We start from the raw sequence: 24,539 nt of genomic DNA on the forward strand, positions 1-24,539 counted from the left end.
GGGCTTAAGTTCGTACATCGCAAAAAACGACGAAGACGCTTATTTGTCAAAACGAGTCAAGGACGTTGGAAACATGGTACGAAAATGTAAATTTGGTGAACTAGCTTTGATGCCGTACAATAAAAGTGCACATTGGATGCTCGTTGTCCTCGACCCTTGGAGAGATAGTGTTGTGTTCTTCAACCCGTTAATAAATAAAATTCCAATCGATTTAACTCGATTGATAAAAAGGTAATATTTTGATTTTTTAAACTATTTTTATTATAAATCATTCTAGAGGTTTTTTTCTCTTATGATTTCCGTGTTATAGGGTTTTTGCGGATTTCAAGCTCGAGCACCAAAACGCCCATAATAACGGACAATAAACGTACATCAAGGCTTGGAACGCTCCGAGACAAACCGGAAACACGGAATGCAGCTTTTTTGTGATTTCTTATATGCGCGATATAGTCGTAGGAGGTGTAGGAAAATTAGAAAGTAAGAAATACTATTCAAAGGAGGATTTAGAGAGAGTTAAGGAAGAATGGGTAACTTATGTACAAACATTTATTAATTGTGATGATTAGTTAGTTTTTTTTCTTAAATTTTGGATTGGTTTTAGATGTAAATATTTTCTTTTGAATGTTTTGAAGATGTAGATATTATTTTTTGGATTGAAGGTTATTTCAGGTGTCATATTTTTACAACGGGTTTTAGTACGTGTAAAAAATGATTTCAGGTTCAAAAAGATGCCTCTCGCCGCGGCGACATAGACATTTCGCCGCGGCGTATAACGTTTTCCGCGACGAAGAATAAGAGTCGCCGCGGCCAAAAAGATACCGAGAGAACATTAGTTATAAATCAATAACTCGCCGCGGCGATGTTTTGGTTTCGCCGCGGTGACATACACCACGCCGCGGCTAACCTAAAACGTCGCCGCGGCGGGTTTTTAAAAAAATAATCAGAAACCTTCTACAACGGATGTCTATCCGTTGTAGAATCCTGTTGCCGCGGCGCATAACATATGTCGCCTTGGCGACGTATAATTTTCACCGCGGCGACAGGATTCTACAACGGATACATATCCGTTGTAGAATGCTGTCGCCGCAACGCAGAACATACGTCGCCGCGGCAAACAACTCGCCGCGGCGAAGTATAATTTTCGCCGCGGCGACATGATTCTACAACGGATATAATTATCCGTTGTAGAATATCTCGCCGCGGCGAGAATTATACTTCGCCGCGGCGAGTTGTTTAAAAATGTTTAAAAATTACACAATGGATTCATACCGTTGTAGAAGTTTCTACAACGCTTAAATATCCGTTGCAGAAGCTTGGTTTCTACAACGGATAATTAAGCGTTGTAGAAAGCTCTTGGATTCTACAATGGATATTTAAGCGTTGTAGAAGCTTCTGCAACGCAGGAGTCTACAACGCTTGATAAGCGTTGTAGAATCATTCTACAACGCTTGATAAGCGTTGTAAAATCATTCTACAACTGTTTTTAAGCGTTGTAGTGAAACTAGAGTAAACTCATCTACGAGGTCGGAATTTCCAAAAGAGAACGACAACCTAGATTATGTGCGATTGGAAGGTTTGGCCTTGAGTCAAACCGCGAACGTACGAAATGGGGATTTTCTTAACTTAGAAAAATCTCACATGACACAACCGTACATATTGTCAAATAATACGTGCATGAGCAGGGCCGGAGGCAAAGCCTTGCCAACAAGGGTCAAGGCCCCACTAACTTCTCAATTTTTTTGCTCTTTTAGCCCTTTCATATATATATATATATATATATATATATATATATATATATATATATATATATGCATATACAACAAAAAATATCTCTTGAATCTCTTTTTATTAATTCTAATCGCTCTTAATTATTTATATTTTATAATAAAAATAATACACTTATATTCTATGGTACCCAAATTCTATTTTAAATAAATACTACAAACTTGTTTTTATATGTAATTATTGCTCCTTTTAACATTTTATATTAATTTTTACGTTTTTTTTATAGATGGCTCCTCCCATGTGTAGTTCCTAGCTCCATCCCTCTGCATGGGCACGGATAATCGATCCCACGAAGACTTGTTTTTAGTTTTGATGTGAACGCTTTAGTTTTTTTTTTAATTATAAAATATGTATATATTTTAGGGGGAGATTAGTTTTGATGATTTTCGATTTGTGCAAAAGTAAGAAACAAGCAAAAGGGACAAATTGTCAAAAAAAAGTAAAAATTTTAAATTAAATTCTCAAAAAACCAAACATTAAATGTAAAATAAACTATTTTTTAAATATATATTGGAACTAGAAACAAAATATTTTTAAAACATAACAAATATTAACGTCACTTTATAAATATACATTCAAAAGAACTAAAATGCGAAATATTAAAAAAAAAAAAAATTAAGGCATCCACTAGTCTCTCTCAAGCTTTAAGAGATCTAATTATTTGACAAACTTACACCTCTCGGCTTGAATACTATTAAAATAAAAAAAAAAATTGGAATGCGCCAGAGATTTCGATCAATTACACCTTCCCACTAGTCTTTCTATTGACCTAGGTAGATTTGTGATGAGACAAGTAGAGCTCGCTTTTTTACTACCTCTTGGTTTCAAAACTCGCCTGGAGATTCACTAATTAGTTAGCTACTCTGATTAGAGATAACATACACCCACATCCCATAGAATTCCTCTCTTTTAGCCACATGAAACTCAACTCTATCCTAAGATGATAAAGCAACCAACATCAAATTGCTAACTATATCATGCCCCTCTAATAATATAGCTACTCATAATTCTAATCAAACAAAGCATAAGAACAATTAGTAAAAACAATAGAACAAGATTTTAAAGAGACATGGACATCAATAACAAAGATCAAATCAACTCTATTCGATATCCAAATATAAAATAAACTTCAAATCCAAGATTCAACTCAACAGAAACTAAGAACAAGCTTGAAACAAGAACAATAAAGGAAATAGAGTTCAAGACAAGAAAATAAAGCAAAAGAGAAAGGGAAATGAATAACAAATGGATTGTTGATGATGAGGATGAGGGAGATATCAACTTTCTTCTTCTTCTTCTTCTTCTTCTTCTTCTTCTTCTTCTCAACCTTTCTCTCTCTAAATATGGGTCTAAGCTCTAAACTATGGAGTAATATTTAATCTCTGAATATAGACCACATTAAGAGTATACGGTATTCTAGGTTACATTTTCGGAGCATACTGGGCCCTTGGATGGGATCAAGGGCTGAGATTAGATAGCAAAACAAGCTCTTCAAAACCTGCCTCCGTGTTCGCATGCGACATGCTTACGCGTCGCATGTAGAATCTTTGCGTCGCGTGAGTCCCGGAGATAAATTTCATCGCGTACACGACGCGTTCATGGGTACACACATCACGTGCATGTTCAGCTTCTGGACGCGACGCGTGGTGATGAGTTTTGAGTTGAATTTTCTTCACTTTTGACTTGTGATATCCGAGGGCCGCACCTTGCACTGTTTAGCTTCAATTCAGCTCATTATCGCACCATAACTTTTCTCGCTCTCTAGTACCTGAAAAAGCACTAAAAACTACCAAAAACTACTTCTCGTTCAAAAGATAATGATAAGTGTGAATGAATCTCACATATCAGTAAGCTCGTAAATGTTAGCTTAAAACCGAGCATAAAAATTGTAATCATATTTAGACTAAATTAAAAGTCACAACACCTTTTTTCCCTACAAAATCATGCTCAGTTAAATATAATTATTTTATTTTACATAGTTGAACACTATATAGAAAAATTAGTAAAAACACAAACGTAATTGACTAGAAAATTTTCATTTTTTATGACTAAGTATTTTCCAGTTACCTAGTAACAAGTAATTTGATAATTAAATATAAAACTAAATATCGTATGAAATTGACAAAATAATCGTTATTAGTGGCGAAATCTGTAAAATTTAAGCTATCTAAGCGTAGAGAGTAGCGTGGAGCTCTTGAGTTATCCGGATTTATGAAAAAAGACTGGCAAATAATATGTCAAGTGCAACGAGAGCTATGGAGCTCTTGCGTCATTTGGATCCAAGTAGAGAGGCTACATAACTAAAGAGCTAGGTCACATAGTGTCTTGAAGGAGACTAGACTACGCCCGATCATGTGACGAATTTTGAGTGAAGGGTAACAACTTATATAAGAAGCCAAAGAGTGTTGTCTCGGGTGGAAGAGCGAGCGCCTAAGTTGCTTGATCGCGGTTCTCTGTTTGTCTTGGTGGGCACAGTTTGAATTGTTGACTTTTTTAGTGGGGTTCTATTTTTGTAATTTAAAATTAAATAAAGATCATTATTCTGCAAGTTTGTTACACTGAAGACAACGATGCACAATCATATTTGTGCACAAATATTACTCCTTTGACTTATCCTTTTCATGTGATGGGAATAACATAACAATCAAGGTGCATGAACCAAGCAAAAGGTTGTCCATGTTATAACGAAAAACTTCTAATAGTCTTGTCTTATTGGGGCTCTAGAGACAGGTAGTCTGTCTCCGGCGCTCTAGAGACAGGTAGTCTGTCTCCGGCGAGATACAAATCAACAATTCTATTAAATGATGAAATTTGGAAAGTATCATGGGGTTCCATCTCAAAACCAATTGGTAATGAGAGGAGTAACTCATGACCTTTATAAGCTCTTGTTAGTTCTCATTTACTTTCAATGTGAGATTCCTAACACGCCCCCTAAAGATGGCGGCTCTTTGCGTTCGCTCATCTTGGGCCGAATCCAAACGATTGGACCGGTTACTCGTTTGGGCTTAGTGGGCTCTGATACCATGTGAAAATATCACGGAGTTCCATCTCAAAACCAGTTGGTAATGAGAGGAGTAACATATGACCTTTATAAGCTCTTGTTAGTTTCCATTCACTTTCAATGTGGGATTCCTAACAAAATAAAATACGAACTTATTCAAACCTTGAATAGAAACTAGAAATAATAGCACCGAGAGAGAAATAACAATATTTCGCTGCTCAACCCTTGAACATACCACGCGACTGTCTATATGCCTCCAATAGAATGTCCACATGACTCTCTATCTGGCAAACCTTTTGATGGCTCTCTAAGTGTTAAAGCCCATCACTATTGAGGACCATCTCCAGCCACCGACCAAGAGGTTCCCGTACTCCACGACAGTAGAAGAGGCAAGTTCGCTCGTGGCCAGCATGTACAAATGCTAGAGGCCCGAGAGCTTAGAGGAATAAGATAGGAGGGGTAATCGATATCCGTTATCGAATAGAGATTCATCGACAGCGAATAAAAGGATCAAATAATGACAACATTAATATGACGATAAGGAGTGAGCGCGAAAACTCTAGAAAAAAAGGTGAAAATCAAGGAAAATATAGTTTCTTCGCATAACTCATCCTCTCTACCATAGCATTTGGATTTAGTCTTAATTACTCCAAAAATAATACTGATTGTCATAAAATAAATTTGAATGAGTTATAAATTTACAAATAAAAAATATTCTTTATGTTATTATTTTGTACAATTAAAAAAATAATTTTTTTTTTATTTTTCTTAAGAATAAAAAGTCAATGTATTAATTTTTAGTTTACTCATTAATAAATTAAATTCATTATATTTCCCGAAGAATTTATAATTTCAACGCAAAATGAAATCGTGACTATTCATGGGAATTTCACATATATATCTATTTGTTATGCAGGAAGGGAATGGAGAAAATATTATTTTATATATAAAGAAGAGTCCGGATTTTACTATTCATTCTACAGTGCACTGACAAATTTATCCTTTGAAACTTTGAAATTTACATTCATGCCACCGAGTAAAATTACATAAATGTCATTGAAACGTGAACTGGAGGGATGTTGATTTGAACGAGATAAGTCTTTGGGTCAGGGCAGTGGGATTACCGCCGGGTATGGTGACAATCAGAAATGCTCAACGAGTCGCAAGTGCGGCGGGGACGGTATCGGAGCTCAAGATTGATAACCGGAAGGATGTGATCTTTAAGAACTTTTTCAGGTTCAAGGTGGTGATTCCACGGAATGGAAAGCTGAGCCCGGGTTGGTTTGTGCCGTTTGGTGGGAAGAAGTTTTGGGTTGAGTTTCAATACGAAAAAATCCCACCTTTATGTTATCAGTGTGGCGCGCTTGATCACGAGACGAAGTCATGCTCCAACTCGCTGCTGACAATCCGTCGTGAGGATGGAAATGAGGTCAATGCTTTCGGGACGTGGCTCAGAGCGAACGTGAAGAAAAAGGGAGTGTTCCAATCTCCGGTGATGAAGATAGCGGCCATGGACACAGCTGAGAATACCATACCAACCCAGGATAAAACGGAAGCCAAGGGTAAGGGCATAGGACCGAGGCAGACATCGGAGAAGAGAAGTGCGAACCAAGAGGATCCCTTTGCAATGGCTCAGGCAGAGACACGAGGGGTATCCCAAACCAAACCTAGGAGCAGCAGCGGAGGGGTTTTCCCGGCTCAGACGAAAACTAGCTTCTCCCTACATACTTCTACCATGGTGGCCCAGACGAGCGATACCACTATGGTCGATGCTGTGGCTTCTCTTCCGCCGGTCCTGAGATCGGAATTGGGCCTCCCAAGTGCAGTTCCCCCAATTGCAAATCCCCCAAGAAGTAAATCTTGGGAATTCCAGGCTTTCGCATCACCCAATGGTGGGAAAGAACCGTTGGCGGGCTCCTCCGACGGGATTGGGAGTGCGAATTCCAAGGCCACCTCGTTTGGTGTCTCCCCGTTGATTCCCAATTCGTCACATGAAGAGTTCCAAGAAGACAATGATGAGCGCGTTGTTGAAACGAAAACGACGATATCCCTTAAACGACAAATTACCTCAAGTATTAAAGAAAAAATGGAAACTCTTAAGTCCATGTCTACCGGGCCGGGCCCATCGCTGAATCCGGTTACTCTTGCTGTGATGGGCCAGAGCGGGCCTACTCGGAGGGGACAGGTCCTGGGGCTAGCCCAGACGGGAAAGAAGGGCTCTAACTCAGACTAACTTCCCCATCCAGCTGAGTCAAAATCGTCGCGGAAGAATGTTGCGCTGGGAACGTCCGGTGGCTCGGCGCTCCCTGCCCACGCTGCGAAGAATTGCGGGACTCCGGCGACCTGGGCAACTCCACAAGACCCAGCCTAGGCGGATCAGCGTGCTCCATTGGGGGAGAAGACGAAGAATGATTTTATTTTCTCAGCCGTGAGGGACCTAACTGATGGGCCCCAGAACAAGACCTCTCCGGAGCTGCTAGTCAACAAACTGAAGAAGACTCCCTCAAAGGAACGCCATGGAGAGGTGGCGATGGTCTGCTCCACGACCAGTGCTCATGGGTCCTAGAAGAAGAGAGCCCGACACACCTTCGTGGCTCTGGTCTCAGGGGACAACACCAGGATGGCTCTCAGCATGGGGGAGAACTCGGGATCGGGGGATGAGGGTAGTCGGTCCAAGATTAAGGGGAAGATCCAGTCTTGGCACTGGAATGAGGGAAGCTTGACGGGATCCCAGGTTTATCAGCTAGCGAGGCTCCTGTTTCTTATCTGAGGCTGTCACAGGAGCCCTATCACCACGCCTCGAACACGTCCCCATTCTCAGTTCTTCCTGCGACTCCGGATTCGGCTGTGAACTCCTCGATGATTGAAGCGGTGCCCCGCATTGACGAGGACCACCGAGGACAATGATTACCCTTTGTTGGAACGTCCGAGGGTTGGGAAACCCCGGGACGAGGCGGGATCTTTAGTCGCACTCTCAAAAGTATAAGCCCGATATGATTTTTTTATCGGAAACTAAACTTATGAGTGGTTCGGCTGATCGAGTTCGCATATGGTTGGGTTTTGAGAACTGTTTTGTGGTGGATCGCGTGGGCCATAGCTGAGGTCTCATGCTTTTGTGGAGAGATACGATTTGATTCACGCTAGGATCTTACTCTCGGTTTCACATCGAATGGGGCGTTCGGGATGAGGAAGATCGGAGGTGGAGATTCTTGGGCATCTACAGGGACCCGGTCGCAGCGAATCGCAAATGATCTTGGGAGCTTGTTCGACGAGTCTTGGCTGCCCACACCGAGTCGTGGCTCATCGGAGGATACCTCAATGAAGTGCTCGAGAACCACACCTACTCGAGTCCTTCCGACACCTTGTGGAAGATTGCGAGCTCATTGACTTGGGCTTCAAGGGCGCGGAGTTCATGTGGCGGTGTAGCTCTTCTCCGGATAGCTTGGAGGAAAGGATCGATAGATGTTTGGCCACTCCGGAGTGGACGACGATCTTCCCTTTGGCGAGAGTCTTCCACCTTGAGTATTAGAGCTCGGATCACCGGTCGCTTCTTCTTACGTCCGACGGTACGAAGGGAAAACCCAAACCTAACAAGCCAAAGAGATTCTTTTTTGAGGAGGCGTGGTGTGACGAAGACGAGTGTGGAGCTATTATTCGGGAGGCTTGGGAGGCGAGTATCGGCTCTAGAGACCTCTTACGCTTCTTGATTCCTTAAAGAAATGTAGGAGGGGCCTCGTTCGGTGGAACTCGGGCAAGAAGTCGGAGCTCAAGTTGAAAATTGAGAGACAAAAGATCATCGTTGAGAGGGCCGGTGATAGGAGGCCGAATGGGTGTTGGGCGGATCTTGGTTGCGAGATACATTTGTCAAGAAAGACGAGATTTATTGGAGGCAACGAAGTAGAATGGCATGGATGAAGAGCGGGGATAGAAACTCAAGACTTTTCCATCGTAAGGCGACTACGAAGAAAAGAAGAAATAATATTCGGGGTCTCTTTGATGATGACGAGGAGTGGAAAGAGGGGGATTCGGAGTGCGAGAGGGTGATCACGGACTACTTTAGAAGTATTTTTTGCTCTTCTAGACCCGGGTCGGAATGCATTGATACGGTCCTTGCCGGAGTGGAGCCAAGAGTTACCCCGGAGATGAATCACCTCCTCCTTTGCCCCTTCAACAAGGAGGAGGTCAAAGCTACCCTCTTCTCGATGGATCCCATTAAAGTGCCAGGGAGTGACAGTTTTCCAGCCCTTTTCTACTAAAAGAATTGGAGGATCGTGGGAGATCGCATGACCGACTTGAGCCTTGGCGTACTCAATAGAGGCGACCCAGTCTCGGAGCTCAACGACACCATTATCACTCTTATTCTTAAAGTGGACAACCCGACCAAGGTGAATGATTTTTGGCCTATAAGTCTTTGTAATGTGATTTATAAAATCATTTCAAAGTGCCTTGTTTCTCGCTTGAAGGGTTTGATGGGCGATATTATTTCGGAGAACCAAGGGGCGTTTGTGGGAGGGCGGCAAATTTTTGACAATGTTATGGTATGCTTTGAAGGCGTGCATACTATGAAGAGGGGGCGCTTTGGCAACGGCGTCTTCACCGCATTGAAGTTAGACATGGCTAAAGCGTACGATCATGTGGAGTGGCCGTTCATCGAGGCCATTATGTTGAAGTTGGGGTTCGATTCGCGGTGTGTAGAACTAATCATGCGGTGTGTCTCCTCGGTTCGCTTCGTCTTCAATATCAATGGCTCGATCCAAGGCTCCCTCACTCCGGAACGTGGCCTCCACCAAGGCGACCCCATATCTCCCTTTCTTTTCCTTTTTTGTGCTGAAGGCCTTTCCCGCCTTCTCCTGGACAAGCAAAGACGGGGGCTCATCAACGGGGTTAGGTTCGGAAGAGGGAACTTTCGGGTCTCGCACTTACTCTTCGCCGACGATAGCCTCATCTTCTTTCGAGCATGTATTGAGGAGAGTGAAGAAGTGGGTCGATGTCTCTCGGGGTACGCCTTGGCCTCGGGACAAGTCGTCAATTTCTCGAAGTCCGACGTGTGCTTTGGCCACTCCGTTCCAGAACCCACGAAGACCTTGGTAGCCGAAAGTCTTGGAGTCGCGATCACCGCTTGCCACAAACGATATCTCTGTTGGAATTGATCTAGGGTTTAAGAAAAAGTTTTTCGCTTCGTTAAGCGGCAGAATTTTAAAAATTTTCTTTTTCAAGTAAAACAGTTTTTACTAACCTAGACAAAGTGCAAGCACATGTAAATAAAACTAATATGAGCATAATAAATTTACTAACCTCTTTAGAAGCTTGAACGTTGATGAGCCTTCGGAAGGTTGATAACGTTCGTCTCCCTCACAGCACGTCTCTCTTTCTTTCCTCGGCAACTCGAGCAACCACGAAAGTTTCTATCACTAAATCACTCGAAATAATAGGAATTAGTGTGTGGGCACTTTTAAACACTACGACTTAAGAAAAAGTCTTGAAGTCGCAAAGCTAAACTCTAGGTCAAATGAGGACCTAGGTGCCAAAACAATAAAATAAAATTGACTAGAGAGAGAGAGGAGAGGGGCGGCCACAAGGTCTAGAGAGAGAGGCTCTCAATCTCTAACTTATGTGGAATGAATGAAAAGAGAGGAATGAGGCTCCTATTTATAGAAGAGGTCTCACCTTCAATAAGGTAGTTTCATCTTCTATAGAATATCACATATTCATGAGCCAATTTCCCTTTTCCTTCATAGAGGTGTACGGCCAAGACTTACCAAGTAAGTCCTTGGATTTGTTTCCTCTATTGTTTGCTTCTCCCTTGACCCATGTGGCCGAAATTCCCTATGCATGTGTGGGAAATTTGTTTCCTCTTTTTCTTTTGGCAAGTATCATAATACATTTATGCACAAAATATTCTCTCTCTTTTTGGGTATTATGGGCGCCCAACATCATTCTAGAAGGAGCTTCTAGAAGCTTCTTCATTTGTTCATGACAACATGAAAAAGGCCCATTAAGAATTTTCAATAAAATTCTTATGAAATGAAATTAATCCACAAGGCCCAATGATCAAGTCATGGCCGAGTGTTATTGAGTCATCAAATGACCTTGTCAAAAAATTTATTGACATTCATTTCATGCTATGTCTCAAAAGACAAAAATACCATTTTGACAATTTTCGTTCTTGTTTTGACTTAGCTTCCAGTTTAACTATTCCTAATCGATGTGATTCGTGACAGCGACCTCATGGATCCAAATGAACAAAGCTTCAGCTAAAATACTTGGACTCAAAAGTTCACAAACCTTTTCCAAGTTTAGCTTAATGTCAACTGACTCCACTAAAGAGTTGACACTGAAAATCTCTCGATTCAAATGAATTTATTTTCTACTCAAGAATTCAACCTAATTGTAATGAGTGGATCCACAGAATATTATCATGTTTACCCTTCATGAATATCATCAGCTAGTCGGGATTTACAAAATTACCATTTTACCCTTCTAGCTGTTATTTCCTCAACTCATTTATCGCTTGTGAATAAGTTAGAAACAATGTATTGACGAGGAGCTAACAAGTCACATTGTTTCATCCAAAAGAGTCAAGACTCAATTTGGACACTGGCCAGTTCATTTATTCACACTCCAAGGAACAAAGCATGAGGTGATATACATTACATTTCAGCAATCTTGTACATGAATTCCATATCTATGAGAACTTCACAAAGTTACTCATGACATTCTCACAACATAGTACTTCACCAATAGGCCTTGTTCGGAATCACATAGTGAGTCCGAACTCTGACTTTCTCAAATGAGAATACGTAAGGTGTGAAATGGCATGTCTCATTTCAGGATTAAGGTAAGCACGATGCAATTCATACGTAGCGACTTCGAGACATAAGAGGTTAAATGGTTTGTTCTTATTTTGTCTCTAGAAGTGCACTGGTCAATTCAGTACCTTCGGAAGATACCTAGAAGAACTATAGAGTCTCCAACTCTCAATGCCTCATAACCAGACATCATAGATTCTTCTAACAATCATACTGAGGTCAATAGTCCTTTGACCCTTAGATTGCGAATATATCGTTTTAAGCAAACTACGAAGAGTTTGTTCATGCAAATCTACATTTGTCTCTTCGTAAGTTGTTTAGTTTGTTTATGGACTAAAGACTAATGTTTTATCATAAAGCTTCAAACAGACACGAAAGAATGAACGAACGTTTCAACTTTTTATTAATGAATAAGCAATTACAAGCAAGAGTCTTCATGAGACTTTATTACATCAAATGTACAATATAAGGATTACAACTCTTCTTGTGGACACCATTGACAACAATCTCGGGCTGCCTACGTTCTCGGGCCGGAGGAAGTGCGAGTTATTTGCTTTTATTCAGGATCGTGTGTGGGATAATCTTAATTCGTGGAGGGGTCTTTGGTTTTCTCACTCCAGTCGCGAGGTCCTCGTCAAAGCGGTTCTCCAAGCTATTACCGGGTACGTTGCTAGTTCTTTCCAACTCCCGAAGACTCTTATTAAAGATATCCACAAAATCATCGCCAAATTTTGGTGGGGTAGCAAAGAGAACGACAAGAAAGTCCATTGGTGCAAAATGGAAAGAGTTGACGATCCGTAAGGAAGATGAAGGATTGGGTTTCCGGGACTTGGAGCTGTTCAACCAAGCCCTTATCACCAAGCACGTGTGGAGGCTTGAGAGAAATAAGGGTAGCCTCGTCGAGAAGGTCTTCCGTGCGAGCTATTTCCCTAACAGGAATATTCTTGATGCCACTTGCAAGTCGAACGGGTCCTCTATTTGGCGGAGCTTGATGTGGGGGAAAAAACTTATTGTGAGTGGGTCGAGGTGGATGATTGGGAACGGAGAGACGGTGTTTGTGATGAAGGATCGCTGGATTCCACGGCCCCACAACTCCGCGCTCTCCGATGCCTACCTCATTCCCGACGATATGAGAGTGACGGAGCTCAAGCACAACGGAGGCGAGTGGAATGAAGCCTTGGTCCGAGCTATGTTTGACGATGAAGATGCTAAAGCCATCCTCGCTATCCCGGTGAGTAAAGACGGGGTCCAAGACAAGCTTCGATGGAACTTCTCCACCGACGGGGAGTATACAGTTAAAAGTGGATATCGCGTTGCTTTGACTTCTCTTGCCTACGCCTCCCTTTCCGATCCGAGTATCACCGGAAAATGGTGGAAGACCCTTTGGAAGCTCTCAATACCGCCCAAAGTTAAGCTTTTTATTTGGAGGGTTTGTAAAGTGTGGATCCCAGCCTTGGCGAACCTTTTGCGAAAACGGTCACGCTGTCCAAGATGCTTCGGTGGGCCGGAAATGGTCACGCACGCTTTATGGGGCTGCTGAAAGGTTCGTAGAATATGGGAGGTTACTAGCTTCCACGATTTCGTCAAGGATATTAGGGGAGATGACGCCACTTCGACCTTCATCAAAATCATGGAGAACTTTGAGGTTAGTAACTTGAAATTTTTTTGTGATTTTCGTTTGGGAAGTGTGGAATATTAGGAACAATGTCACGGCCGGGCGGGCCAAGTGGCATGCGGAGGACACGGTGGAATGGGCTGGAAATTTTCTCTCGGAAGTCCGGGCGGTCAACAGGGCTGCCCCACCTCGCGCCGCGACCCTCTCGCAACTAGAGCCCAAATGGCAGCCCCCAGGTCTAGGCACGGTGGACATTTGCATGGATGCCGCTCTCGGCACGGTGGAGGGGAAGTTTGGCACGGGGTGTATCCTTCATGACCACCGGGGATGGGTCATCGCTTCGGAGATATTGGTAAGAAACACCGGGTATTCCCCCTCTCTTGCGGAGGCCTATGCGATTCTTGGAGGTCTTCGTTTGGCGGAGGAGCTTGGGTTTCCTCGTCTCACGGTGCACTCCGATTGCCTTGAGGTGGTTCGGACGCTTAAAAGTGAGTCTATTCCGGTTACAGAGCTTGGTACGATTTTGGAAGACATCAAGGTTAGAAGATTAGCTTTTACTAATTTTGATATTATTTTTATTCCTTGCTCTTGTAACGTGGCGGCGCACAATATGGCTAAATACGCTCTTAGAATTAACTCGGATACGCGATGGATGGGGCTTGTCCCTCCTTGTGCTATGCAAGAGGTTTTGAATGACTTATGTGTTGTTGTAACCACGGTTTTCCTCCGTCATTTAAGTGAGAGTTTTAATGACATTTTTCGTGGTACTGTCCACGTTTTCAAAAAAAAAAAAAAAAAAAAACCTAACAAAATTACAAAACTATCACTAATCTTATAACCTTTTTGAACGTTACAAAATTACAAAAGTGCAACAAATAACTTCATACAGAAAATTCAAAAGTGTAACGTTTCATCTTCATTTCTTCTGCGGTGTCTACAAATATGTACATCAGCCTGGAAAAAAATACACCATATTGAAATCAACAAAGATTCAAAGAATAAGGCAATCAACAAATCCACCATTACCTGAAATTTGGATATAAATGTGTTAATTTTGACTTTTACCAAAATACCCAATAGGGTATAATTGTTGGTGATCCACAAGATGCAAGACATGCCTAGTATGTCCAACGTTTACTTTTACGTAGACCAAAGCTAAACCTTCTTGAATAGATAACCGTACACGTGTACAAATCAATAACGCCAATTTCTTTTTATCTCTAATTACCTAATCCATTAAAAGAGCGATCCTCTATAATAATGATCCTTTTTGTCTCCCAAGGATAACATATTGCTTCAAAAGCTAGATAACTGTGTAGGTCACGATTGTCAAATGAGCTTTTTGTTTACAAGTGAAATCACAATTATGCCAACTTTCCGTCGATAAATTACATCTAAGCTTAATATTAAGTACACTACATTGGTACTGCTATCGGTTTGAATGTGGTCACTCAAAGAAGGTTGGTGATTGAGAGTTTAAAATGTTACGCAAGCCAATTGAACAGTAAATAAATGAAAGGATAAAGTAAGTATTTATTAAGTAACTCATGGATTGGAGGTAAGGCAGAATCAACGGTAGTATGCAACCGACCGAAAATAGCTTATTGCTTACCTTATCCGATTATTTGTAAAATAATTAATAAAATCCTGATTCCCAAAATGTATTAGGTGCGCAAAGTGAATGAGAATTTCAATTTTTTTTTTTCTTATGAGATATGTTACTATACCCAGATTCACTTAATCCAATCCTCAAAAATATTTCTAACTTAAATTTATTTTTTCTTTTTTTTATGAAAAACTGATCTCATTAATCAAATAAAGATTTTCAGCCAAAATGACATTTACAATAGAAGGAGGGACATCAAATAACCAGGTAGTAGAATTATTAAAGGGCAGAGCAAATTTAGCAAGCAAATGCGCTGAGTTATTGTAGTTTTGAGGGCAGTGAGAAATCGAAAAACTCGAGAAACCATTGCAAAGGTGGCGAATCTCATCAATAAGAAGGCCTAGTTCCGTTGTGGGAGAAACGGTGGCCGAGATGAGTTGAGTGACAGAGAGGCAATCGGATAATACGGACACATGTTGTAGTTGGAGATCAGAGCGAGCTTGACAGCTTCAAGGATAGCTTTAGCTTCAGCAATATCGGGAGCGAGGAGAGCAAGAGTTGAAGCGATGTGGGAGGCCATGACAACACGTGTGTTTGTGCGAAGTATGGCGCCGAACCCGCAACAGTTCCGTTGGTGGCAGACAGCAGCGTTTACGTTGATGAGGATCGTGTCGGCATTGAACTGAGGATATTTGAAGATGTTGCTGGTGTCGGGATGGCGGACGTATGGCGTGGGACTGATTTCATCAGAAGTTAAGAGGTCCAGTTGATGAGATAGCGGGGATCGAGATGATTTTGGCCATTGAGAACTTCGTTCCGGTAAGTCCAGCGAGACCAAGTAAGCGCTGCAAAGAAGCGGAAAGCTTCCGGGTTTAAGTGATCCGCCATTGTAGAAAGGAAGTCAATATGATCTGAAGTGATGTATGTGTCGATGACAAAGTCGAGGTCGCAACTTTGCCAAAGAGCAACGGCGTCGGGGCACGTCCAAATAGCATGGGTGGCCGTTTCAGTTTTGGATCTGCAAAATGAGCACACGGGGTTATCAATAATTTTCGTTTTAGCGAGAACATCACTGGTGGGAAGGAATCCATGACTAAGTCTCCAAAGAATTTTTTTTTTAATTTTGGGAGTGAGCTGGAGTCCCAAAAGCTGGTTCCACCAAGTCTCCGAGGGAATAGAAGTAGACGGGGTGAGGGAGTTTTGTTTTGTTAAAGGCGATATGATAGCCACTTTTGACGCTGTATTCACCGCTCCGAGAATAGTGCCAACAGAGGCGATCTTCAACATCGCGAGTGGGGGTTAGGATGCTAAGGATAAGGGCAGCGTCCTCGTGTCAAAAATGGCATGGATGAAGTCTATGTTCCATTCGCCGTTGCCAAGGCGAAGGTCCGCGACCTGGGTGTCTTCGGGAAGGAATGGCTTTTCAATGAAGGAGAATGTAGGGGGTCGGGGAATCCATTTATCTTTGAAAACATTAATATTTTCACCATTCTCAACTCTCCATCTAGACCCAGCATGAATGAGGTCCCGTCCCCAAAGGAGGCTTCTCCAAAGGTAGGAGCTTTTGCGGTGAATTTTGGCTTCAAGGAAAGGTTTTTGCGGGTGGTATCAAGCTTTGAGAATCCGATAAGTGAGGGAGTTTAGGTTTCGAATGATACGCCAAGCTTGTTTAGCTAAGACGGCTTGGTTAAAGGCTTCAAGGTCACGAAATCCAAGACCACCATCAGCCTTCCTTTTACAAAGAAATTTCCAAGTGCACCAATGAATTTTCTTTTTTTCATTGGTGGACCCCCACCAAAAACGGGCAAGGAGGCGATGGATTTCGGTGATGAGGGTTTTTTGGATGCGGAAGCAACTCATGACATAGCTGGGAGTAGCTTGGACGATGGATTTTATGAGGATTTCTTTGCCGGCTTGAGAAAAAAGAGAGGATTTCCAGCCCCTAACTTTGTTCCAAATGCGGTCTTTTATGTAGGAAAATAGTGCTTTTTTTTAGAGCGACCGGCAAAGGCAGGTAGGCCAAGATATTTTTCGTGACAAGGAACAATGTGGACATGGAGGGTATTGGCTATGGAGGCTTTGTGCTCAACCTTCACTGATTTTCCAAAATAGAGCTCGGATTTTCAAAATTTATTTCTTGGCCCGAAATTGTGGCACTACTACAAATTTTATTTTCTAGTGCGAAAGGGTATCCGGTGCGACATGTCGCACCTTAATGTCGCACTGAATACTTTTCCAGAAAACCAAAAATTTCGCTCATTTTAAGTGGTATTGGGTGTGACATGTCGCACCTAATACTATCCGGTGCGACATGTCGCACCTAAAAGTTTTAAAAAATTTAGGCGGGCTTAAAATTCCCCCCTCTTATTTTCACTGTCTTGAATTGATTTTTTTAGTATCCGGTGCAATATGTCGCATCTAATACACTCAATAGATGTGACATGTCGCACCCAATACACTCAACAGGTGCGACATTGTCGCACCTAAAGTCGCACACTGATGCCTATATTTGTAGTAGTGTGGAGTAAGTGTTGAGAGTGTCACAGAGGGCTAGGTAATCGGTGTTTGTGGTTTTGAAAAACACGAGGCTATCATCGGCATAGAGGAGGTGGGATATTTGTGGTGTCGTAGGGCCAAAGGCGAGCCATGGATATGGTGGCGAGCTTGGGCTTCGTGGAGAAGGGAAGAAAGACCTTCAGCACAAAAAAGGAAAAGAAAAGGGGATAGCGGGTCGCCTTGACGGAGGCCGCGACTAGGGGTGATGTGGCCATAGATAGAGCCATTGAGCACAAAGGAATAGGTGACTGATGTGATACCATTCATAATTTTGTGGGTCCATCGGTCATCGTTTCCGAGCCGGTGCATCATGGCCTCCATGAACGACCATTCCACTCAGTCGACTTTGGAAAGGTCGAGCTTAAGGGTAGCGTGGTGACCATTACCAAAACGTCCAAGTTTCATGGTGTGTAAATCCTCGAACTCGATAATAGCATTATCAAAAATTTGTCAACCACGAATAAAGGCTGATTGGTTCTCGGAAATTGTAGCTGGTATGGTAGATTTGAGACGGTTTGCAAGGCACATGGAGATGTTTTTATAGATGACAGAGCAAAGGCTAATGGGTCGGAGGTCTTTCATTTGGGTAGGTTTGTCGATTTTGGGAATGAGGCTAATAAGGGAGTGGTTAATATCTTTGGTCGACCAATTTTCATTTAGCACCCCAAGGCAAACCCGAGTGAAGGTGGTGCCATAGATATCCTAACGTTTTTTCTTATAGAAGCTAGCCAAGAAGCCGTCAATGCCCAGGGCTTTATGAGGAGACATTTGGTAAAGGGTTTTTCGGATTTCGGCAGGCTCGAAAGATCGGAGAAGGAAGTCGTTTGTGGTGGGAGAGATTGTATCTGGGACGCAGTTTAGGATGACTGTGATGATGGAGGGTGATGGTTTAGAGGAAAGGTAAATGTTTTGAAAGTAGTGGTTAATTAGCTTGGAGATAGAGTAAGGTTGAGTGTGCCATGTGCCTCTAGCGTCAAAAAGGCCAGAAATTGAATTCTTCTTTCTTCGATGAGTGGCCTTATGGTGGAGGAAATGAGTGTTCTTATCTCCATGTTGTAGCCAAAGGGCTCGACTACGTTGATGCCAATATCGTTCTTCTTTGGCCAAAAGGATGCTGAGGCATTTTTCTTCAAGCCGAAAAGTATCAAGTGTGGCTGAGCAAAGATTGTTGCTGATCGAAGTAAGCTTATCCTTTTGGCAGTGAATGGAGTTTTGAAGGGCTCGGAAGTTGTCGCGGTTCCAACAACGAAGGGCGGCTTTACATCGCGAGAGGGCAGTCTTCAGTTCACACATCGGATTAGGGGCTGTCGGGGTGGACGATGTGTCATAAATGATGCGTGTGTAGTCAGGATCTTCAACCCAGGCCTCCTCATAGTGGAAACGGCGGCGAAGAGGGTTAGATTTTGGAGTTGGATCACTCAAACCATTGCAATGAAGGACAATGGGCGAATGATCAGAGCACCAAAATCGTAAGTGATGGACAATGGCTTGGGGATATTGGGCTTTCCATGAGGTGGTGGCGAGGAAACAATCAAGTCGTTCGAGAATCATATCATTGCCATTGGATTGAAACCAAGAAAATGAATCTCGAGAAGGACCAAGATCATAAAGGCTGCAATCATCTATGGCATGTTTAAATTTCTCCATTTGGTGTCGGGGTCGTGAGCGACCTCCAAGTTGTTTTTCCCATTTCTTATAGCTTTTGTCTCGTTTTGCGATTCCCAATATTGTGGATTTAAGAACTCTGAATCCGATTTCCATCTCTTTGGTTTGCAATAATGATTTGGTCTTACCATGGAATTGAATCCCTTGACCTTTCTCTCGATCAATCTCTCAAGTTCTCTCTCTCTCTCTCTCTCTCTCTCTCTCTCTCTCTCTCTCTCACACACACACACACACACATAACAGCCTCGTCGCCGCCATCAGACTCCGACACTATTGATGCTTGCACCTTCATTCCACGTCACTGACGCCACAATCACCATCGAGCCACCTTCAGATCCCAAATCCCCCAAAACAATAACCCTAAATCTGGCATCTTCTTCTTCGCTGGAAAAGAAGAGGATGATCTCCTAAGATGGAAGGACGAGGCATCGCTGAGGGCGGCTGAGGAGCATCAACGAAGAAGATTGATCACCAAGCTCGCCGACGGAAATGTTTTATTTTCAGAATTTTTTTCTTCAGAATTCTATTTAATGTATTTCTTCTTTATTTTTAGATTACATTACAGGAATCCCCCCTCAACTCTAGGTCGGGTAATAAGTTGCACTTTCAACTTCATTTTTTTTACAAAAATTGGTGTCTGAAACTCTTGTTTTGCTGCACTGCTGCCCCTTCCATCCAAAAAATTCCATTAACATCCACATTTTGAACATGAGATACTCACATGACCAATATTTAGAGGGAAAATTTGTAATCTTGCCAAAATAAATAAATAAACAATTTTCATTAAAACAAATGAATAAAAAAAGAGAAATTTTTTTTTTTAAAAAAAATCATTAACCACTTTAATCTCTCTCTCTCTCTCTCTCTCTCTCTCTCTCTCTCTCTCTCTCTCTCTCTCTCTCTCTCTCCAAATATGAATCGTTCTTCACAAAAAAAATTAAGTCACCGTAATTAAGAAACCTTGCTTGAATCCAACTCTAATCCAAAGAAAGAAGAGACATTTGATCACCCCCACGCGAAGAAAAGAGAAAGATGAAAATTTTTCTTTAATTTTGTATCTCTTAATTTCTCACCCTCTCCTAAAAAAAACCATAGCTATACTCCAACAATCACCACCTCATTTTCCTTGAAACTCGACCTCTTCTTCTTCAATAACACTACACTATGCGCATAAAAAGATTACCCATAACCAAAATCCCACATCACCTCAAAATATCATCTTGCCACGACGAGCCTACAATCAATCTCAAGCCTCTAAAGCACGAGCACCTATCTCTCCACCATCAAATTAGGATTCACTGTAAATTCTTGATCATCAAGCGAATCCCAATGTATTTCCGGAGCTCCGACGATGATACCGTATTAAACCCTAACAGGTAATAAACATGGGCCACATTACTTCCCACATACAAAGTTCACTAATAGGCGTCAGGAAATATACTGTCTAACATGATAATGTATTTTACGTGTCAATGATTAGTATCACAATACCACTAATGGTTTATTATTTGACAGGGCAAGATTTAAACTTTTAAGGTACCATATGTTATAAAAATATTTTAATTTTTTTCATTTTTTATTTTTATTTTTATGAAACAAACTGTATAATTACTCAAACTTTGAATACGGCCTCTCTGTGAAGAGGGCAGTGACAATATGAGGATGAACAATGTCGTTTATAGAGAATCAAAACAGAGGGCAAATTTAGCGAGATGGTGGGCTGAAAAATTGTGAATGCGAGAGTAGAATGTGACGATAATTTAGCGATTTTGTCGACAAGCAATCCGACTTCAGTCAGTGGGCTTTTCGGAAAAGTCTTATATGTTAATACTTTACTGTTAGTGTAATAATGACATTTTATATTATTAAAAATGACACCGAGTTAAATTGTCACACCTCACGGAAATATCTCTTTGACGATCATATCATAACCCAACGGTTACATTTAAGGTTTAAAATACAAAAAATTAGTCGGACTAAGCCACTTGAAACGTTGGTATTCTAATCTAGCCTATGTTTCACCTAAGTTTCATATCTAGCCACGGATGATGACATGGTTTTATTATTCATTTAGCAAATTACTAGATTATCCTCTATTAAAATTGACATCAACATATAGCCAACGTTTTAATGCGCACGTCAACTTTTTCCTTTTAAAAAAAAAATAATACACGTCAACATTTAATAGCCTATAATATTTTAATTCTATTTTTATAGTTTAATTAGTTGAATTGAAAAGGGCATTCAAATCTGCGTAATCCATAATATACAGCAAGTTTTTTTGGGTTAATTTCAATTAATTTTCGTTTATTTTACTCGCGATAAGTTTTGACTTCAAGTTTTCTAGGGTTAATTTCAGTTAATTTTCATTTATTTTTATACGTGGTAAGTTTTGGCTAGCTGAAACGTTGGCTAGTAGTTGATTTCTATGATTTATATTACATAAGAGTATTTCCGATATTTTCTAACCGTTTATTATTGTAAATAACTAGATTACAAAATTTACCAAACATTGGCTACATCCTTAAAACCATGTTTGAAATTGGCTACGTTGCTAGATTACCCTTAAAATACTGCACGGGAGAGTAGTATCCCACATCCCACAACCTCATATGAGCATAATGTTATTTTCCTGCAAAATACCTCAAATAACACGAGATTTTCGCATATTTCACAAAAACCGCAAATATTTCACAAATATTGCGAGTATACGCATTATCTGTCAATACCTCACGAATTGTAATATATATATATGTATATATATATTATATATATATATTGTTGTTACGTTTTATGTTGGCTTTATTTTTTAGTGCAAGTTGTTTGGAGAGATGTCGGTTGTCATGCTTCTACTTCTGGTGAGACATATTTCCTCCTGTGTGCAGACTTTATTTCAGGCAAGTTTCCAATATTGATAGATTGCCTCCCTGGTAACTTCATGATGAGATATTGCCTCTCTGGTGACTTTATTATGAGATATTCGTATGAGGCTGGGTAAGGAAACCCTAGATACACTTCCAGGCCTGTACAACTGCTATAAAAGCAATGCGCTCTCCCTTAGCAGCCTCAACGCTTTTGATAAAACACATAGAGCTCTTAGACGTGCAAGACCGGAGGACTGGGAGGCTTTGTGTTTTGTTAATCGCGGTGTTTTTCTCTCAAACACTATTCCACAAAGATTGAGTGTCTGTGAGAGTTGGGTTTTGTGTTCTCTTGATTGAAGGTTCACGAACGGCTGAAGACTGAAAGTCATCCAAGCACAGGCGGTTGCTCGAAGGGTAGAATTGAGACGGAGCTCAAATTCAGGGGGAGTCCCTGACTAGGTATTCACTGGTGGTAATAGTCTCTAGGTTTTATTGATTTGACGATTGTAATAATATATAAACCTTGTGTGTACTATTGACTACAAGATAGTGAAATCGTTTTCACTGGCAGAGTACCCCCAGACGTAGGTGTATTTCACCGAACTGGGTAACCATATCGTGTGTACTTTGTTTATTGCACTGTTTGTTGTTTATCCAGAACCTGTGTTCAAGCAAATTGTCGGACACATTGTCAACACATTGTGTACGACATCTTGTCTTTGTGACTAATCAGAATTTCAATTGGTATCAGAGCATGCACCTAGATCTTTTTTTGGTTTCCTGGATTTTTTTTTTCTGATTACCAGATATGGATAGTTCCAGAGAGGGAGGTTCGGTCAATCGCCCTCCAGTACTTGATGGAACCAACTATGGTTACTGGAAAGCCCGTATGAGCGCCTTCATGAAATCCCTTGACAGCAGAACTTGGAAGGCTGTGATACACGGGTGGCAAGCCCCGGTCACTGTTGATGACAAGGGAGCCCCTACAGGTCCAAAACCCAGAAAGGACTGGATCTCTACTGAAGATGTGGCAGCTCTGGGTAATGCACTCAATGCCATTTTTAACGGGGTTGATAAAAATGTTTTCAGGCTTATAAATACCTGCACAAGTGCCAAAGAAGCTTGGGAAATTCTTGCTGTTGCCTATGAGGGAACCACGAAAGTGCGTGAGCAGAAGCTGCAGTATCTCACAACAAACTTCGAAGCTCTCACTATGCTCGAAGATGAATCAGTTGCTGAGTTCAATGTTCGCATCCGAGACCTTGCTAACGAATCCTACTCTCTCCGGAAACCCATGACCGATGAAGATCTTGTTCGGAAAACTCTGAGGGCTTTAAGTCCAAGATTCAAAATGAAGACCATGATCATTGAAGAAGTCCATGACCTTAAAAATCTGAAGTTTGATGAACTCGTGGGATCTCTTATGACATTTGAGCTTTCTCTGCCCAAGATGGAGAAGAAACACAAAGGAATGGCCCTCAAAAGCTCTATTCATGAACGAAAGGATCAGGTATACTCGGATTCTAACAATGACATTGACGATACTATAGCTATGCTTGCAAAAAATTATAGCAGGGTTATGAAGAGACTCAATCAGATGAACGGGAAGAATGTCTCGCAAGATGTTAAGGACAATTTTCAACAAAGATTCCAGAAGAATGCTAACCTTCACAGGAACAGTAAAGGTGGTGAACGCTCTGGAAAGGGCAAAGGCATTCAGTGCCATGAATGTGAAGGTTTCGGACATAGTCAGAAAGAGTGTCCCAACTTCCTCAAAAAGCAGAAAAAGGGATACAACGCCACCCTATCGGATGACGAAGATGAAGATAGTGACTCCGACCAGATAAGTAACTTTGTGGCCTTCACAGCATCTATTTATACTCATGAATCTATTAATGAATCTAGTGAATCCTCTTAGAAATTTGTTTTAGATGAGGAACTATCTGATGATGCCATGAATGATGCATACAATATCTTACACACCAAATGGGTTGAAGAGTCCCACGTTCTCGATAAGCAGAATGCTCTTATTCTTTCACTAACTAAAGACAAGGCAAGGCTCTTAGAAACCATTGAGGATCTGAAAAAGGAAGTCAGCCGTCTAAATGGGGAGTTGGACTAGATGACTAAATCAGTCAGGATGCTGAACTCTCGCACTGACAGCCTTGACAAAATCCTCACCATCGGAAAACCTGCAAAGAATATGAAAGGGCTTGGATACACGCATGGTGCTTCCTCATCCCACACTACCTTTGTTCCCCAAAAGCATGCTAGCCAGATGTCGCGAAGCATGCCCCAAACATCTGGTGATGACAAGTTTCAAGATCTACATCAGCGACATCCTTCTGAACCAACCAGGTCTCTTGTCAACAAACCTCGTTGGGTCTGCCATCATTTTGGTCGAAGGCCATATACGACCCTTCTGCTATCGATTATACGGGAGGAATCGTCATCAGCATCAATTATCTCACAGGAATGCTCTTTCTCGCCGTCAACCCTTTACACGGTTGGAATGGAGAGTAAAAGACACATCCTACCATGCCAATATCGCGTACACATCTCTGAGTGCGTCCACCGGTAGCGACTGGTACTTCGATAGTGGTTGCTCTCGCCACATGACAGGTGATCATACCTTCCT

General features: G+C 41.6%; 2 protein-coding genes across 2 annotated transcripts; one reads left to right on the forward strand and one right to left on the reverse strand.

Moving 5' to 3' along the window:
* The first annotated feature begins 8,688 nt into the window (after positions 1 to 8,688).
* LOC149384753 (uncharacterized) lies at positions 8,689 to 14,332 on the forward strand. Its single transcript, XM_089626153.1, has 7 exons — positions 8,689 to 8,967; positions 9,046 to 9,171; positions 9,229 to 9,925; positions 12,216 to 13,003; positions 13,047 to 13,138; positions 13,295 to 13,748; positions 14,291 to 14,332. The coding sequence occupies exons 1-7, from the start codon at positions 8,689 to 8,691 to the stop codon at positions 14,330 to 14,332; spliced, it is 2,478 nt and encodes an 825-aa protein (XP_089482279.1).
* Positions 14,333 to 15,216: 884 nt separating this feature from the next.
* LOC149384754 (uncharacterized) lies at positions 15,217 to 16,103 on the reverse strand. The gene is made up of 2 exons (XM_089626154.1): positions 15,652 to 16,103; positions 15,217 to 15,553 (listed from the first exon to the last, which is right to left on the reverse strand). The coding sequence occupies exons 1-2, from the start codon at positions 16,101 to 16,103 to the stop codon at positions 15,217 to 15,219; spliced, it is 789 nt and encodes a 262-aa protein (XP_089482280.1).
* Positions 16,104 to 24,539: the final 8,436 nt, after the last annotated feature.

This window comes from Urtica dioica, chromosome 9 (genome assembly GCF_054948205.1).
Source record: "Urtica dioica subsp. dioica isolate 48M chromosome 9, U.dioica_male_clone48M_v1_H2, whole genome shotgun sequence".
Classification (NCBI taxonomy): Eukaryota; Viridiplantae; Streptophyta; class Magnoliopsida; order Rosales; family Urticaceae; genus Urtica; species Urtica dioica.